The sequence below is a fragment of the Panthera uncia genome, chromosome E3, assembly GCF_023721935.1.
Source record: "Panthera uncia isolate 11264 chromosome E3, Puncia_PCG_1.0, whole genome shotgun sequence".
Taxonomy (NCBI): Eukaryota; Metazoa; Chordata; class Mammalia; order Carnivora; family Felidae; genus Panthera; species Panthera uncia.
In genome coordinates, this window is record NC_064815.1 from 10,435,568 (window position 1) to 10,453,588 (window position 18,021).

An 18,021-nucleotide genomic window follows, 5' to 3' on the forward strand; every position below is an offset into this window, starting at 1 on the left:
AGATGGGGTGACACAGACTCAAATGCTACAGGGGTGAGGCAGGGAGTGTGACTGTGTGGGGTTGGCTGGATAGAGATGTGGCGAACTAACAGGCATGTTTTCTGATCCAAAAGGAAAATCTCTACTCAGCTTAAGCCAGTTGTCACATTGCAAGAATGTGAGCCTGTGCCTCCAGATCTTCTATTTCTTTAAAAGCAGATGTAAATTCAATTATAATTGTGAAATCTCTCGATTTTTAAAACATTGTGTGGCCTAGGGGCACCTGGATGGCTCAGTTGGTTGAGGTTCTGACTTCAGCTCAGGTCATGATCTCACAGTTTGTGGGTTTGAGCCCTGTGTCAGGCTCTGTGCTGACAGCTCAGAGCCTAGATCCTGCTTCGGATTTTGTGTCTCCCTCTCTGTCTCTGCCCCAACCCCACTTGTGCCTCTCTCTCAAAAATATATAAACGTTTAAAAAAAAATTAAAACACTGTGTGGCCCAAACATAACCCACCTGCTGGCCATCTTGTGTCTATGGGCTGCCTGTTACATCCTTGATTTCAGGATAACAGGAAAGAAGAGGAGCCATAAAGAACTGAGAAGTGCGCCAGAGAGATCAAAGGGAACCAGAAGGGAATGGGCTCATGGGCACCAAGGAGCGAAGGGACTCAGGTTGGGTCTCAGATTGGAGTACTCTAGGTCAAAGAAGGTGAAGACTGGCAAGCGCCTATTGGATTTGGGAATGAGTTGTCCTTGGAAACTTAACCTGAGCCAAACAGCCCATAAAGCCAACCCTATGTAGGAAACAGTTGCTGACATTCCTGCCCAGAAGAGAAAACTATTCCTGGTGGTTCAATGTCTAGAAGATCTTATACCACCCGGCTGCCTCTCAGCCACCCCAGCTTCAGGTTGCATTTGATCAAAAGCCGTTTCAAGGCTTTTACATAATGTGATTAAGACAGATAATGCCACGGGTTCCCGAAAACCTGTTTCTTTTGCCTCTTCATTTATACTGCTGGAATTTGTTTCTCAGCCTCTCTTGCAGAGCTGTGGCCATTGGAATGCAGGCAGAAGTGGTGTTAAACAGTGCTTCTCACCCTGTAATATGAATGTGAATCACCTGGGACTCTGACTCAGTAGGTCTGGAGCAAGGCCTGGTATTTTGCAATTCTGACAAGCTCCTAAGTGATGCTGGCATTGCTGGTCCATAGACCACACTTTGAATAACACTGATGTGCACCATTTCCAGGGCTGGCCTGGCCTAGAAGCATGTCCTGTGTCTCTCAATCCATTTCCTGGCTGGAGGCAGAGGATTCAGTGGAGTACCCTAGGCCCTAAGGGATGCTTGGGTCACTAGATGGAAGGACCCTGGGCACTTGAATGACTGTATGGAGCAAAGTTTCTCTGCAGACCTGCCTGAGACTAAGATTTAAGAAATCAACCTTTACAAAACTAGATTTGGGATTTGTTATAGCAGTTAGCTTTCCCGAACACAGTGATCTTTAAAATATCTAATCAAAATCAGAACAATGAAAGAGTTTGGGTACAAAGGTGGGCAATCATTTTTAGAATTCGTTTCATTAAAGGACTTCATTCATCTAGCATTAAAAATCGAGCCACAATGTACAAAGAACTAGTAAGATGTTTGGCACACTTAAATTAGCCTACAACCTTGGATCTTGTGGCAAATACTGTGAATCAGCCATTCCCAAGCTCTTTGCTTCCTGAACCATTGAGGACAGAAACCTAAAATATTCACCATCTCAGACTCCTCATTTGGGAATAGCCATGGCAGAGTTCTAGCCAATAAGATATAACAAGAGTCACTGGTGGAGCTTTTGAAAAAGTTTTTTTTTGTTTTTGTTTTTTTCAAGGAACATACTTGGCTGACATGTATTTTGTCCTTTTGCTATTTGCCTGTCCCTCTTTTTCCCTAGCAAAATGTGCAGTGCAATGCAAGAAGTGCCACAACCATCTTGTGACCACAAGCTACATACAATATATCAGGGGCGATGGAGCAAGAAGATAGGAGGAGCCTGGGTCCTTGATACTGTGAAGCTGCTAGGACAGCCATTCATTGCCTATCCCTGGTCTACATATGAGAATATGAGATAAATCTTGGATTTAAGTCATCATTAGCAGATTTTTTTTTTTTTTTATTCCTTGAAGCTGAACCCAGTCCTAACTGATAGAAAGTTGATCATGTGTTTGGGGCCACGGGAGGATGAAGACTCATTTACTGAGCATTTTCCATGTGCCAGATCCTTCATAGATATTTAGTCAATCCCTATAATGACTCTACCACTTTCATTATTCCCACTTCACAGATAAAGTAGGTGAGACACAAAGAAATGTACCTAAGGCCACATATCTAGTTTATGGCAGTGAACTTTACACTCACGCTTGCCTGGCTCCCAAACTTGTGTACTTTACTCCAAACCTTGATGTCATCTATAGACAAAGTGTGTGGATGAGTCAAGTTATAAAAAACAACAACAACAACAACAACAACAACAACAAAAAACACTTTCGGATTTACCAGTGCTTGGCATGTGGTCTTTGGTAAATACTGATGTCAGTAACAATAGATTCCAAAAGGTTCACTCCACTGCTCTGGCTAAAGATTGCCCATCACTGGGCATCACTGGGAGGCCAAATAGTGAAGATTTCTCTCACTTCAGGCCAACCTTCAAGTTTCAAGATGCATTTGAATTGGACTGGAGACCCTGGCACATTCTAGGATGCAAGAATGCAGGAGTTAAGCCAGAGGAGGCTGCTCAGCTGGTTTACAGCTTGGAGAACCATTTCTGAGGACAATTCCAAGCTGTCACTTCTCCATGAGACACTCAGTGTATACAGTTCAGACTATTCTAATGGCATGAGTATGGATTCAACTACAAAGTCTCGGAGAGCAGAAACCAAGGCCTCTTTTCTCTGGGGCTCCCATCGGACCCACCCAAGGCCTGGCACTGAGCAGAGCTGAGTAAAAGTAGGATGAATCAGAATGCAATAATAATAGTTGTGCCCAATGGGTGCTCACTAGGCACTCATGACTGCATACTTGAACCCATTTTCATCACCACAGCAACCTGCAAGGGAGAAATTATTAGCATGTTTGTGCAGAGGAATCTAATAATAATGATAAAGAGAATGGCAGCCAAAACATTTCTTAAGCTCTTATTATGCACTAGGCACTGTGAGAAGCACACTAGGAATTATATCCTATTGCTAAATTCCCTATTTCACAGCCAAGTAAAGAGAGGCTCAGAGTGATCCAAGTCACCTGCTCAAGGTCATCTGAGCAGTAAGTGGCAGAGTCCTGCGTTTGAGCCTAGGACCGTGAACCTCTAAGCACTGAACTTCATCCCAGGACATGCACTGGTCACACTGGAGAGAAAAGGAAGCCTGTGAGGCATCAGGGTTAGTGGAAGGCAAACTGACAGAAGGGAGAAAGGGCTATGCCACAGCAGCAACCAAGAGGAGGAGAAGAGAATTTAGGGGGAGGGGCTGCATGGAAAGGGGCAGAAACCAAGAAGGGGCAGCACTTGTACCTCACTGCCCAGCTCTGGAACCTGAGTCCTTGCCAGGCTTCAGGGAATCTGGATGCTAGTCAGGCCAGGTACAGCCCAGCAGCAGGTCTTTGGGGACTGACACACAGCCAGACATTTCCCAGGAGTGGCTTTGGAGGCAGGATTCTGGAATCCAGTGTTGACATCTACTTTCTGTATCCTCCCAATCCTTGCACGTGGGAAGTGGTGTGGCACAGGGTTTGTAGTCCCCACTTGTGAGCTCTGTGACCTTGGGCAAATCGCTTGGCCTCTCTGAGCTTCTGTTTCCTCAGCTATAAAATAGGGAGACAAATGGTGCCACCATGCTGCGTTGTTGTGAAGATCAACTAACTTAACGTTTTGTGGGGCACTAAGGACAGTGCCCAGCACACAGTTAGTACTGACTATGTGAAAGCTGTTATGAAAATCCCTCCCAAGAGCACAGCTCTGTGCCCAGTGCCCCAGGGAAAAGAAGAAATGTCCACTGAAATGAAGAACAACAGTCCAAAGAACAAAAGTAGACAGGCAGAGTTCAGATAAAGGTGATGGTCTGCAAATCTTTGCTCAAGAGCTTGCCCATAGCTGCCACCATTTATTGCCCTCTGCTTGTGTTCCAGCCACTTAACATATTATCTCATTTAATCTTTACAACAATCCAGTATGGTCGGGATGCTCCTGCCCTCATAACAGAGGGGAAAGTTGAATTTCAGAATATAAAGACACTGATGAGTAAAAGTTGGCTTTTTACCTTCAGTGGTACAGAGGAGCAACATACAAATCAAGACTAAATCGAGCGTAGTATTTTGCAAATTGCTTAACATCCCTGGACCTCAGCATTCTCATCTGGAAATTGGGAATGATAGTATATCCATATTAATTTTAAATATGTTAATAATATGTGTTCTCATCTGTTCAGCAATATATAAAACTTCGCTGGCTTCCAGGAGCAAAGAGATAGATCTCACCCTACCCATCACCCATCACCCAGGAGTGGGGGACACTCACGGAAGAGCACCATGAGGAAGCGGGTCTGGTTCAGCATCTGGGTCAGGCCAGCAGGTGTTAGCACCAGCAGGTTGCCTTCCTCCACAATATGCAAAGGCTGGGATATGTTGATGCTGGCTTCCTTGACGTCCTCCTCTGGGAAGCCCTGGACAGTGGAGCCGCGAGAGGCAGCCAGCAGCAGGGAGATCCATAGCAGCTCCATGGCTATTTTGTAGGGCCACAAGGAGGAACAGGAGCCCTTATCAACACAGGTGGCAGGGCACCACGTCATCATTCCCTCCCTGACTCTCCTTCCCCGCCTAGCCAGTTTGTTTATGGAGAACACGGCCTGAACATGGCCCACTGCTCCCTAGCAGTGCCCACACATGGCAGTAGCACTGGAAGAGATGCAAAGTGTTAGCTTAACCTCAGCCCCTACGTAAACTGTGCGGGGATAGTTCAGAGCAGCAGGACCCTGCTCAGAGCTCCACGAAGCCAAATCACACGCCAGCATTTGAGCCCACTGGCTTCCCAGGCAATAGGTGAGACTATTGTAGAGATGAGTCCCACTCCAGAGTCCTGGGATGAGCCTCTGGACCCCAGAAATAAGGGGTAAATTCCCCATCACAGCTTCTGCTTCACACTCCTCCAGCTCCTGCTTGAATGCCCCTTATAATGGGAAGCTTGTGACCTCGCTTCTCATTCATGTATCCCATTTGATTTTTGAACAATTTTTCTCAACTGTAAATATTTCTTTTAAACGTCATGAGGTGCCAGGAATTGAGCCCCTCGTTGGGCTCTGTGCTGACAGCATGGAGTCAGCTTGGAATTCTCTTTCTCCCTCTGCCTCCCTCTCTCTCTCTCTCAAAATAAATAAATAAACATTTTTTTAAGTCATAATTGTAGGTCACACTTGTAAAAATTCCAAGCAATACAATAAAAACATGTTAAGTAGAAAATAAAAATGTCTCTCATAGTCCCACCTCTGAGAAAGCTACTATTAATAGTTTGGAATGGATCCTTATACATATTGAAAATTCCTATATAAATGCACATTTGAATGTATAATTTTAAACATAAATGGAGTCAGCTATGCATATTGTTCAGTGTTCTGATTTTCTTACTCCATAATGTGAAATATATCCTAGGTACTTTCCTATAAAAGTACATTCCTTTTTTTCTTTTCCTTTCCTTTTTTTTCATTTTCTTTCTTTTCTTTCTTTCTTTCTTTCTTTCTTTCTTTCTTTCTTTCTACATTTTTTAATTGTTAGAATGATAGAATGGTCTGGATCAGAAGCTTCCTTTCTGTAAGTTCCACTTTCCCTAATTATGTCTTCCTGTCTTCCCTAACAATTTAGAGCATAGAATCACCTCTTCAGATCTTTGTAAGTACTCCTCAAGCATAGAGCTATTTCTCTGTGTAGCGTGGACTACCTGAGTGTCTTGAAGAAGAAGACCTATAGCAGGTAGGAGTGGGTGCCTGGGTGGTTGAGTCAGTTAGACGTCCAGCTCTTGGTTTTGGCTCAGGACATTATATCATGGTTTGTGGGATGGAGCCCTGTGTTGGACTCAGCACTGCCAGCACAGAACCTGCTTGAGATTCTCTGTCTCTGGTCCTGCTCTGCTCATGCTCTCTCTTCTCTCAAAATAAATAAACTTAAAAAAAAGAAAGAAAGAAAGAAAAGGAAATGACCTATAGCAGGTGTATTCTACGTCACACCTTCGGATTAAATTTATAAGTATTTTAACTTCTTTGTTGACTGCTGTAGTCCTAGCACCTGGTATTTATGGTAGGAAAATGGACAAGTGGTGAGAATAAATACATGAAAGAATGAATAAATGATTTTTGCCTGGGAAATAGGTTTGTCAGACTATCTGAAGGGTTTTAAAAAATAGATCTAATGTAATTTTTCAGCCTAAAATATAGAGAATGTGACCAACTCTAGCTCTAAATTTTATGAGTAAAAAGGTACTTAACATACTTGTCATGTGCCAGGCACTGTTCCAGTGCCTTCCATGCCATCACATCTCTTATGACAACCCTATGAGGTAGGAATAACATTATTATAATCCTCATTTAATGACTATAAAACAAGGCACAGAAAGGTCACACAGCTCATAGGTCATAGACCCAGGCAATCTAGCTACAGAATCCATGCCCCTAACCAAAATGATATACTGTCTCTCTAGTGACCCACTGCAAAATGGGTGCAGTGGACAATATTTTGAGACATTAACTGAGGCTCCCCCACCCTGATACCCTGTACCTTCCATCATTCAATCAAGTCCTGCCTTGGAGGGGAGGGCTGAGGCTGCAACAGAGAACAGAGCCAGATTTTTGATGTGGGGTTGCAAAGCAGGCCTTTGAAACTCACAGCAGAGACCAGGCACTTGCAAGCCAGGACTCAAATTGTAAGAATGGGTTTTTTTGGTTTGTTTTGTTTTTTAAAGAAAGGGGTTCTGAGTACCCTGTGGTTTATGCTCTGAAGCATTTTTTTTAGGAACTGAAGACAAGAGACCAAATGTTGTAACAAAAGATGCTCCTTTGCTTTTATTGCTCAGGAAATTCCAAGGGGTTTGGTCCAGGAACTATGGATGAAGACCAAATAAATATCAGAATGTATCTGGTCATCTGAATGCCCAAATATATATATTTATGTTAAAAAAGAAAAACAAGCCCCAATAGAGTAATTTGCACCCCCCCCCCATAGGAAGCAAGACTTAATTGCAGTTTCAACCTACCCCAGGAATGTGACCTTCTATTTGTAATTTTTTTCTTTAAAATTTTTATTTGAATTCTAGTCAGTTAACATACAGTGCAGCATTGGTTTCGGAACAGAATTCAGTGATTCATCACTTCCATACAACACCCAGTGCTCGTCATAACAAGTGCCCTCCTTAGTACCTATCCCCCATCTAGCCCATCCCCCCCCCCACCTCCCTCCATCAACACCCAGTTTGTACTCTATCTTTAAGAGTCTCTCACGGTTTGTTTCCTTCTCTCTCTTTTTTTCTCCTTCCCACATGTTCATCTGTTTTGTTTCTTAAATTCCACATATGAGTGAGATTATATGGTATTTGTCTTTCTCTGACTGACTTATTTTGCTTAGCATAATACACTCTAGCTCCGTCCAAGTAGTTACAAATGGCAAGATTTCATTCTTTTTGATGGCTGGGTAATATTCCATTGTATACATTGTATACATAGGAATGTGGCCTTTTAAAAGTCAACCTGAAATTTCCTGATCAGCAGTAGTAAGATAATCTGCATGATTAAAAAAAACAAAAACAACAGAAACAACAAAAAAACATGCTTTTCCCTTCCCAACAAAAGATGCTCTGGCCTGAAACAATCCTTTCATTTGTTGGCTAATAACATGTTGCCCCATTCTCCTGCCTATAAAAACTTTCCATTTTGTACAACCCCTGGGAGCATCTCTCTACTTGCTATATTGGATGCTGCCTGAGTCATGAATTGCTTAATAAAACCAATTAGATCTTCAAATTTCCTAGGCTGAATTTTGTGTAACACTTACAAATCACAGTATCACAGGGACCCTACCCTGTTTCTCCTTTGCACTGAAACCCCAACCCTGACTCTTTGCTGACCATTGCAGCCCCAGTACCCGGTACCAGGCTAGCCCATAATACTAAGTAACATCATTATGTATTAAGCTAGTATTTGAGCTTTGCCTTCACCATCTTGGTAGCCCTTACAGCATGTCTATGAGGTAGGTACAGTTATGATGCCCCCTTCACCAAGGTGGAGACTCATACAAAACCACCCAACAGGTAGATGAAGGAGCACGTGGGCTCAGGTACATCTAAGCCCAATGCCTGTGGTGTAAACCAACGTTCAGCAAACTGACTCCCTGCCTGTTCTTGTAAATTCAGTGTTATTGGATCACAGCCACATCCATTCTTTTGCTATTGTCTGGCTGCTTTAACTATAATGGCCAAGTTCAGTAGTTGCAACAGAGACTGTATGTGGCCAATGACACCAAAAGTATTTATTATCTGCCTCTCTGCCTGAAAAGTTCTCAAACTTAGCATCTAAATCACCATGCTGCCCATGCCCCTACACTTCACTCACACCTTAGATCTTGGACTCCTCAGTTTGTAAGTCCCCTATTAGAGCTTAGCATCTCCATCTGTAGAATGAGTGAGTAGTGCCTGCCTCCCAAGGTAGTTGTGGGCATATGATAAAGAACCTGTGCTCCATTAGCACTTCTTATCCTGAAATTCACATGGAGCTGTTTAAACAGTACTTATGCTAGGCCTCCACCCAGACCAACTAATTCAGAATCACTAGAGTAGTGCCCAGATATCTGTATGTTTTAAAAGCTCCCCAAATGATTCTTTTATTTTTAACTTTCTATTTGGAAAATTTTGAATATATGCAAAAGTAGACTGGTTGGTGTGCCTCCAGCATCATTCAACTAGGTTTACTGTCACTACCAATCTTGTTTACATTCTTATCACTTCCTGCCCTGAACTGTTTTGAAGCTAGTCCCATATCTTAACATTATTTCATCCATAAATAATGAATTATGAATCGTTAAAAGGTATTTTTTTAAAAATAAAACATAACCACAATACTATTATCCTACTTAACAGAATGAACAATAACTTCTTATCAAATATCCAAACAGTGTGAAAATTAACCCAGTTATCTCATAATTTAAAGTTTGATTGAATTGGGGTCCAAATGAGATCCATGTGTTGCCATTGATAGTCACAGATAATTCTGTCTTGCAATCTGTAGGTTTGAGAACCATGCGATCGGGGCATCTGGGTGGCTCAGTTGGTTAAGTGCCTGACTTTGGATCAGGTCATGATCCTGAGGTTCGTGGGTTTGAGCCCTGCATCAGGCTCTGTGCTGACAGCATGGAGCCTGGAGCCTGCTTTGGATTCTGTCTCTCCCTCTCTTTCTTTGCCCCTCCCCTGCTCACACACTCTCTCTCAAAAATAAACGTTAAAAAAAAAAAAGAGAGAACCACACAGTCAAATGAAATCAACCAAAGTGAGTCATTTGGCCTGAGTGGATGGCAGAGCATCGGAGTGCAGGCCAGGCTGATCAGGGCTATGGTGGGCTCCCCCAAAGACCTTTGACAAGAGTATTCCTGCATGTTAATGGCCAGAAGACACATGGAAAGATGCTCAATATCACTCACTGCCAAGGAAATGCAAATCAAAACCATGATGAGATACCACCTCATACCTGTCAGAATGGTTAGACTCAAAAAGACAGGAAATAACAAGTGTTGGCAAGGATGTGGAGAAAAAGAAATCCTCTTGCACTATTGGTAGGAATGCAAACTGTGTGGATAGGAATCCTGTGTGGTAGGAATGCAGCCAATGTGGAAAACAGGGTGGAGTTTTCTCAAAAAATTAAAACTGAAATTACCATATGATCCAGTAATGCCACTGATGGATATTTACCCAAAGAAAACAAAAACACTGATCTGAAAAAATAAAGTAACACTATGTTTATTATAGCATTATTTACAATAGCCAAGAGATGAAAGCAACCTACGTGTACATCCATAGATGAATGGGTAAAGAAGATGTGGTGTATACATACAACAGAATATTATTCAGCCATAAAAAAAGAATGAAATCTTGCCATTTGCAATGGATACACCTAGAGAGTATAATGCTAAATGAAATAAGTAAGACAAAGACAAACACCATATGATTTCATTCATATGTGGAATTTAAGAAACAAAACAAATGAATAAACAAAGAAAAAAAAAGAGACAAACAAAAAAACAGAATCTTAAATACAGGGAACAAACTGGTGTTTACCAGAGGGGAGGTGGGTGGGTGGATGGGTGAAACAGATGAAGGGGATTAAGGGTACACTTATTGTGATGAGCTCTGAGTAATGCATAGAAATGTTGAATTGTATTGCACACAAGACACTAATATAATACTGTAGGTTAATTACATTTCAGTAAGAATAAACAAATATACAAATAACAAAGCTGAGGAATACTTGTAAAAAAAAAAAAAGAAAGAAAGAAACCAGCAAAGAGGTGCCTGGGTGGCTCAGTCCATTAAGTGTCTGACTTTTGATTTCAGCTCAGGTCATGATCTCATGGTTCATGGGATCGAGCCTCCAGTTGGGTTCTGTGCTGCCAGAGGGGAGCCTACTTGGGATTCTCTCTCTCCCTCTCTCTCTAATCCTCCCGCCGCTTGTGCTCATGAATGCTCTCTCTCTCTCAAAATAAATAAATAAACATGAAAGCAAACAAACATCTGCTACTTGGAATACTGCCTGATTCATTAATCATTGAATAAAGCCAATAAGATCTTTAAAATTTACTCAGTTGAAGTTTGTTTAGCAACTGAAGGGAGCAAAAAAGTGAACTGTACACATTTCCAGGAAAAGAGTGGGATGGGGGCAGGTTGTGTGTGTGTGTGTGTGTGTGTGTGTGTGTGTGTGTGTCTCTGTCTCCCCTCGCCCCGTTTCTCTTTCTCTTCCCCCACCTTCCACCTTCCACACCACACCCTTTACTCTTTCCTGTGACCCTCTCTGACCACAGCTCAGCCTTGATTCATTACAGAGCTCCTCCTCAAACTCTGGACCCCATTGTGACTCAACCCCTGACACTGTACCCTCAACCCCACCCAGACCCCTGCTCCTGTCCAGAACCCCAGTTCTCCCTGCACCCACCGCTCTGGCCTGATAATCCTGGTGGCTCCTCTGTGTCCCTCTGGGGAACCCTCAGCCCCAGCCACAGCCAATTCCAAGCCTAGATCCGGCCTCTACCCTCCACCCCCACACAGGGAGGAGTGCCATCATAGAAAACTCTTATGAATAAGAATAAATAAGAATAAGAGTATTTAATGCAGAGGGCCTTGCTACCAGTTACCACTGCTCTGAGCACTAAATGTCCCTGGTCTCCAACACTGAGAGCCTCCTGTCCCAGCCAGCATCGTCTCTGGTCCAGCTGGAGCAGTGGCCTCCTCTCTACTTATATTCTTTTTGCTCTCCTCCCAATCCATTCATCACACAGAATTTAGAGATTTCCTTCTAAAACACAGCTTAGATCACATCACTGTCTTATGGAGAAGCCAGGGGCCTGCCATCACATCCAATATGGTGGTGTCTCAGGACTCCATCATCCTGTTTCCTGTGACCTCAGCCCTGTGCTCTCCCTCCTATGTCAGCATGTCAGCCAGGCCGGTTCCTTCTCTCTCCTAAGGCAGACACTGCCTGGGACCTTTGCCTCTGCCTGGAACACCCTTTTCCTGATCTGTAACCTTTTTTGGTTATTCAGGTCCCTAACACCAGCTCCTCTGAGGGGGGTCTTCCCAGGCCACTCTGTCTCCCCACTACCTTTGCCTCCAGCATTCTCGGCCACATCACCCCCATTTGCTTCAAATCCTGTATTATTATTTCTGAGTGTACGTGCTTTATTTTTTTATTAAAAAAATTTTTTTTTAACATTTATTCATTTTTGAGAGACAGAGACAGAGCATGAGCAGGGGAGGGACAGAGAGAGAGAGAGGGAGACACAGACTCCGAAACAGGCTCCAGGCTCTGAGCTGTCAGCACAGAGCCCGACATGGGGCTTGAACTCACTAACTGTGAGGTGATGACCTAAGCTGAAGTTGGACGATTAACCCACTGAGCCATCCAGGGGCTCCACAGTTTATATTTCTAAACTTTTTCCTGTAAGTGCCTTTGTTCACAGCTGTTTTCCCACCTCCTAGAACAGTGCCTTGTCCAGATCTGGAACTCAGTGAATGTTTTTTAATGAATGAATAAACAAATGATCTAATTTAATTCTCACATAAACCCCACAGTGTATTTCAGTGATTCTCAACCATTACCACCCATTAGAATCTCTTGGGGAACCTCAAGAAAATACTGATGTTTGAACCCAAATATACTAGGTGTAATTTCATTGGTCTGTATGGGGTGCGGTGAGTTTCTTTAGGTGATACTAATGTGTAGCCATCTTCGCAGTAAACCACACTTAAATTTTAATCATCCTGGCAGAAGGAATGTGGCCAGGGCAGGACCCATCCATCAGAATTGCCATTTCATTCAAGCCCATACCTGTAGGAAGTCTGGTTACATGCAGGCCCACTAGGCCGAGGTGGGGCAGCAAACTCCGGGGCACTTGAGGAGGGAAGTCGTGGCCTGAAGAACAGACTCCTGGTTTCCCTTTGTGACAGAGTAGGACCCGGAGGCCGCCGAGTTTCCTAAAGAAATCCAGAGGCAGAAATGAAGACCCTTCCCAGACACACAGGAACCACAGCAGCCTGAGCAGCAGTGTTCCACATTCTGGGGTTCTGGAGACCAGGGTGGCCCTGGAAAAGAATGGCCATTGTTGGGTAAGAAGGCCCTGCCCTTGCTGAGAGGAGCTTGCCCAAGCACAGGGGTGGGGCTGGAGGTCACAGGGAGCACCAGAAACAAAATACATCCCGGCCAAGAGTGGCACAGGGTGGCACAGAAGTGTCTAAACATTGGAATTGGAATCCCAGCTCTGTCCCTGAATAGCTGGGTGGCCTTGGGCATGTCGCTCACCCTTTCTGAGGCTCAGTTTTGTCATGTGTAAAATGGCATAGAACTCACAGAGCTGTTGGAAGGGTTAACGGAGCTGACTGGCCAAACTGAGCTGCAAGGGACCTGGAGGGCAGAAAGCTGGCCCTTGTCTCCTCTCCTAGCCTCTCTCCCACTCCCTGCTGTAGCCACACTGGCCTTCTTGTTGCTCCTCCAATATGACAGTCACTCTCCCGCCTCAGGGGCACTCGTGGTTTCTGATGAGGTTTTGGGGTGATGGGGGGTTCATGGGGTTTGGAGCTGACAGCCAGGAAAGAATTCTTGAAGATGTCTTTGGTGCAAAAAGGTGATTGTATTAAAGCCAGGGGACAAAACCCTTGGGCAGAAAGAGCTGCCCAGGACCCTGTGGATAGACTGGTTATATACTTGGGAGTTCATATGCTAAAGAAGACTCCCAGGATACTGGAGGCCTAGCTACTGTCACCCTAAGGTTGTTTTTCCCTCCAGCAAAGCATTAGCATTAAGACAGCAGGGAGTTCCCTGAGAAACTTTTACTCTGCCTGCCTTAAGTATTTGTCAACAGGCTGCAGGTTATAAGGAAATTCAGTTTTATCTGCCATTTCCTTCTGCCTTTGTTTCCCATATCAGTTTCTTCTATAGTCGGCTCTTCACCCAGGTTTACTGTCTTATCTCCTGTAAGTCTTTGCTCAAACATCACTTTCTCAGCCTGGGCCTTTTCCCCATCACTTTGTTTAAAACCGTTAACCTCCCCAATCCTCTTAGGTACTTTCTGTCTCTTTCTAGGCTTTAGTTTTCATCACAGTAGTAATCACCTTTTAAATTCCTTATACTTTACTTTGCCTAGCAGCTAATAGGTGCTTAAAGATGTTTGTTGAATGACTAAATGAAAGGCAGTTATTATTAGCAGTAGCAGCAGAATTATTGTCAGAGTTTGTAGCCTCCAGTTCTGTGTGGCTGGATTCTTATCAAATACTGATGGATAGCAGTGAAATTGACTTCAGGTCCTCTGAAAAGCAGGTCATCTGACCATCCACCTTCCTGAGACTAGAGAATGTATCTTTAGATCTGGCTACAGATTTGCAGATAAGAGCAGTTGCCTGGGACCCATGAGAGGCCTAGGCACTGAGGAAGTGGAATTTGAAGGTCAAAGAGATGATTTGCTATGGCCATGCTTGGCAGGGAGGAAGAGGAGCTGCCTCCATGGGAAGGGGCAACAGCAGCCTGGCCAGGAAATAAGCCAGAGCCTCAGGGAACAAAACACAGTGGAGGATGAACACCCAGTGTGATGCTAACCACTGCAAAGCAAGGCAGCTGGCGCCTAAGCATCCTCTCCAGGAGGCACTCATAGCCCCTTTTCCATCGGAAGGACTTTGAACCACTCCTAGTGCTAAGGAAGAAAGGTGATCTGAGGTCAGAGAACATCAGAGGTCAATTTGTACTTGCTGCACATAGCAATGACTGGCAGACGAAAAATGTTCACTAAATGTTAATTCTCATTTACTCTTCATTGACTCAACAAGTATTTATTAAACTCTTAAAGTGTGGCAGGACACTGTTATAAGTCCTGAGGAAATGGCTGAACATCTAAAATCCATGTTCTGGTGGAGTTGATATTCTAGTGTGCATGTGTGGGTTGGGGGAGGGGACAGACAGCAAAAGTGAATGAGTAGAAAATATTGAATGGCAGGTAGGTGAAGTGATGGCTGTGTTAATTAGCTTAACTGTAGTAACCATTTATGTAATGCATATGCCACATACCTTAAATATATAGAATTTTATCTGTCAATCATTTCGTATTAAAACTGGAAAAAAATGTTTTTTATAAAATACATCGAATGTTAGAAAGTGATAAACACTGGGGCGCCTGGGTGGTTTGGTCAGTTGAGTGGCCAACTTCAGCTCAGGTCATGATCTCATGGTTCACGGGTTTGAGCCCCATGTCCAGCTCTGTGCTAACAGCTTTGAACCTGGAGTCTGCTTGGGATTCTGTGCCTCCCTCCTGCCCCTCCCCGATTTGCGCGCGCGCTCACTCTCTCTCAGAAATAAATAAACATTAAAAAAAAAAACATTTAAAAAAGAAAGTGATAAACACTAAGAAGGAAAATCAAGCAGAGAAGGAAGGTGGGAAGTGTCAGATGGGAGAAGGTTCCAGTTGGGGTTAGGGCCGTGGCAGAAGGCATGCTGAGCAGGGGCCTGTGTGTAAGTGGTGAGACAGTGAGTGAACCCTGTGAAAGGAAATTCGTGGCAGAGAAGCCAGTGAGCACAAGGAAGGAAGCAGGGCTGGAGCCAGCTCTCAGGGGTGTGCCAGAGACAGTTAATAATCAGGAACTTTGCAAGCCGGTTTTTAAAACTTTGGTTGATTGAAATTGGCCATGGTGGGAATATTTAACCACAGATATTGGCAAACACTATGAGACAAGATGTTTTTTGCTCTTGTTCTCAGAGATCCAGTTAACCAGCAGCAGGGAGAACAAAGGGCAGGCAGGCCAGTGTGGCTGGAACAGAGCTAGCAGGGGGCTGGAGGGTAGAGCCAGGAAATCATGTGGGGCCTTGCAGCTGCTGGCAGGACTTTGACTTGGACTTCAAGCCAGACAGGGAGACACAGGAGGTTTCAAAACAACACAAAACAAAAAAAAGCTTTTTTTTTCTTTTTTTTAGATTTAATTTTACATACCATAAAATTCATTCAAGTATGCCATTGTTACTATTGGTATTATTTTTAGTCATTTACAGATTTGTGCAGCCGTGATCACAGTCTGATATAAAAAATTTCTATCACCTCAAAGACATCCCTTGTGTCCATTTGTAGTCATTCCCTGTTCACATACCCAGCCCCAGGCAACTACTGATGTACTTTCTTGTCTCTGTGCTTTGGAGGGTTTGGAGCAGAAAAGGAACATGGTTTGACTTATATTATTGTCACTATTGTATTCTTTCTGCTAAAACATAATAAAGTTCCTGTTCTCTTTTCAGATGATGTGGTGACCTGAATTTTCAGGGAAGACGTTCCACCAGAGCTAGAGTTTAATCTCCCAGCCCTGCGAGCTCTGAGAAAAACTTGTTGGTGGAGCCACACTCACAGGCTTCAAGCTTGCTGGCCAGTTGAAGTTACCTTGTCCTCTGCTGGCTTCAGGCTCTGCTCTCTCTTGGCTGCATCTGGGGCCAAACTTCCCTGTGGGAGGCTGAGTCAGCAGATTGCCTTCTCCAGCAGTCCTGGAGGAACCTGAATGTTTATAGGCATTAAAGCCTGTATTCAGCTGCAGCAGAACACCGAAGCCCTTTTGCATTTCTTGGGTTCAAGAGCAAGGTACTATAGAGAGAAATCTTTCAAGGACAGGTATCAGAAGAGGCCTGCCTGAAATGGCCTTGTGCCCTGGGAAAGGAGGCCTGGGAACTGTAATTCCAGCTGTCAAGGGGTGGAGGAATCCAGGTGTGGGAGGCAGAGGAAAAGGCTTGGGGTAGAGTTCAGGAGAGCTGAGGAATGGGGGGAGAGGGTCAGAGGAGGGGAGTCTGAGGCCCCAGGGCTGGCGGCCACAACAGAGGCTGGGGCCTGGGCATCTCTGGGAGTTGAGACCTGCAAGTCACTTGTCTGTCATCTCTAAGCCTCACTTTCTTTACCTGTAAAACAGAGAAAAGAACAGTTAGATCCTAGAGTTGTAAGGATTTAAGGAAATAACATCTACAAAGCGCCTTCCAAATGCTTGCTTGGTACACAGTAAGTCTTCTGTAGATGGCAATTATAATCATTCTTCTTGGAATTGTGATACATTATTATTGTTGGTTATTGTCTTAGTCTCTTTGGCAGCTGTGGTTCAAACAACATTTATTTCTCATGGTTCTGGGGACTGGGAAGTCCAAGATCAAAGTGCAGCAGTCAGATTCCAAGTGTGGTGAGAGCCCCCTTCCTGGTTCACAGACCAGGCAGGTCTGACAAAGCGGGTCTGGCAAAGTGGGTCTGCATTCTCCTCAACAAGCAGAAGGGGCAAGCCAGCTTCTGGGGTCTCAGGACCTAATCACCTCCCAAAGGCCCCCACCTCCTGCTACCATCACATTGGAGGTTAGAACTTAATAAAAGAATCTGGGGGTGGGAAGCTCAAACTTTTAGTCTCTGGCAGCTACATTACCATATTCTGTTACTATTATAATGACCAAAAGGAATTTGGTGGAAAGAAACTGCATCTGGGGATGCAGCCTCTAGGCCACTGCTTCTTAAACTTCCAAGTGCACACACCTCACTCGGGCTCCCTTTAAGTGCAGAGTCTAATTCCACATGTCTAGGGTGCAGTCTGTGGTTCTGCAGTTGTCCCAAGCTCCCAGGAGTGCTGATGCTGCTGTCCCATAGACCGACTTTGAGTAGCAAGACACTGAAAATTGCCCTGTCCAATATGGTAGCCACAGCCACTTGCAGCTGTTGAGCCCTTGAAATGTGGCTTGTCCAAAGTGAGGGGTGTTTGTAAGTGTAAAATACATACTGGATTGTGAGGATTTACAATCCTCCACCTCCACCCCCCAAAAATGTAAATTATCTCTTTAGTAATTTCTTTTTACATTGATTACATGTTGAAATTATAGGATACAGCTGGTGTTGACCAAAAAAAAGAGCAAAGCTAAAAAAAAAAAAGTTTATTTGGTGTCTCAGAATTACAATTCAGAGAACACAGATTAGGGCTGGAACCCAAATAGTGCCCCACCCCCACTCCAGGGAGCAACAGGCAAGGATTTTTAAAGACAAAAGGGAATGCTTCTATATATTGCTTACAACGAATTTTGATTGATGTTGGCGGAAGAAAACTGATCTTGACTGAATATAATTGATTGCTAAGGCTAAACAAAGTCTCTTACTGTAACAGGTATTCAGGCTGAGTCCTTGGAATATTTGTGGTTTGGCCCAGTTCAAAAGTTCATGGTTCCACTGGTGAGGTGTGAACGTTAAGGCCCACCTCCTGAATGGCCTCCAGACTCATTTTAAAA

General features: G+C 44.0%; 1 protein-coding gene across 1 annotated transcript in view; it reads right to left on the minus strand.

The window, feature by feature from the left end:
- PDILT (protein disulfide isomerase like, testis expressed) overlaps window positions 1-12,812 on the minus strand; it is a 42,798-nt gene extending 29,986 nt beyond the window's left edge. The window contains exons 1-2 of the mRNA XM_049638374.1: window positions 12,583-12,812; window positions 4,533-4,736 (exon numbers count right to left, since the gene is read on the minus strand). Of these exons, the coding sequence (XP_049494331.1) occupies window positions 4,533-4,734 (202 nt within the window). The 5' untranslated portion in view covers window positions 4,735-4,736; window positions 12,583-12,812. The remainder of the gene's footprint in view (window positions 1-4,532; window positions 4,737-12,582) is intronic.
- Window positions 12,813-18,021: the final 5,209 nt, after the last annotated feature.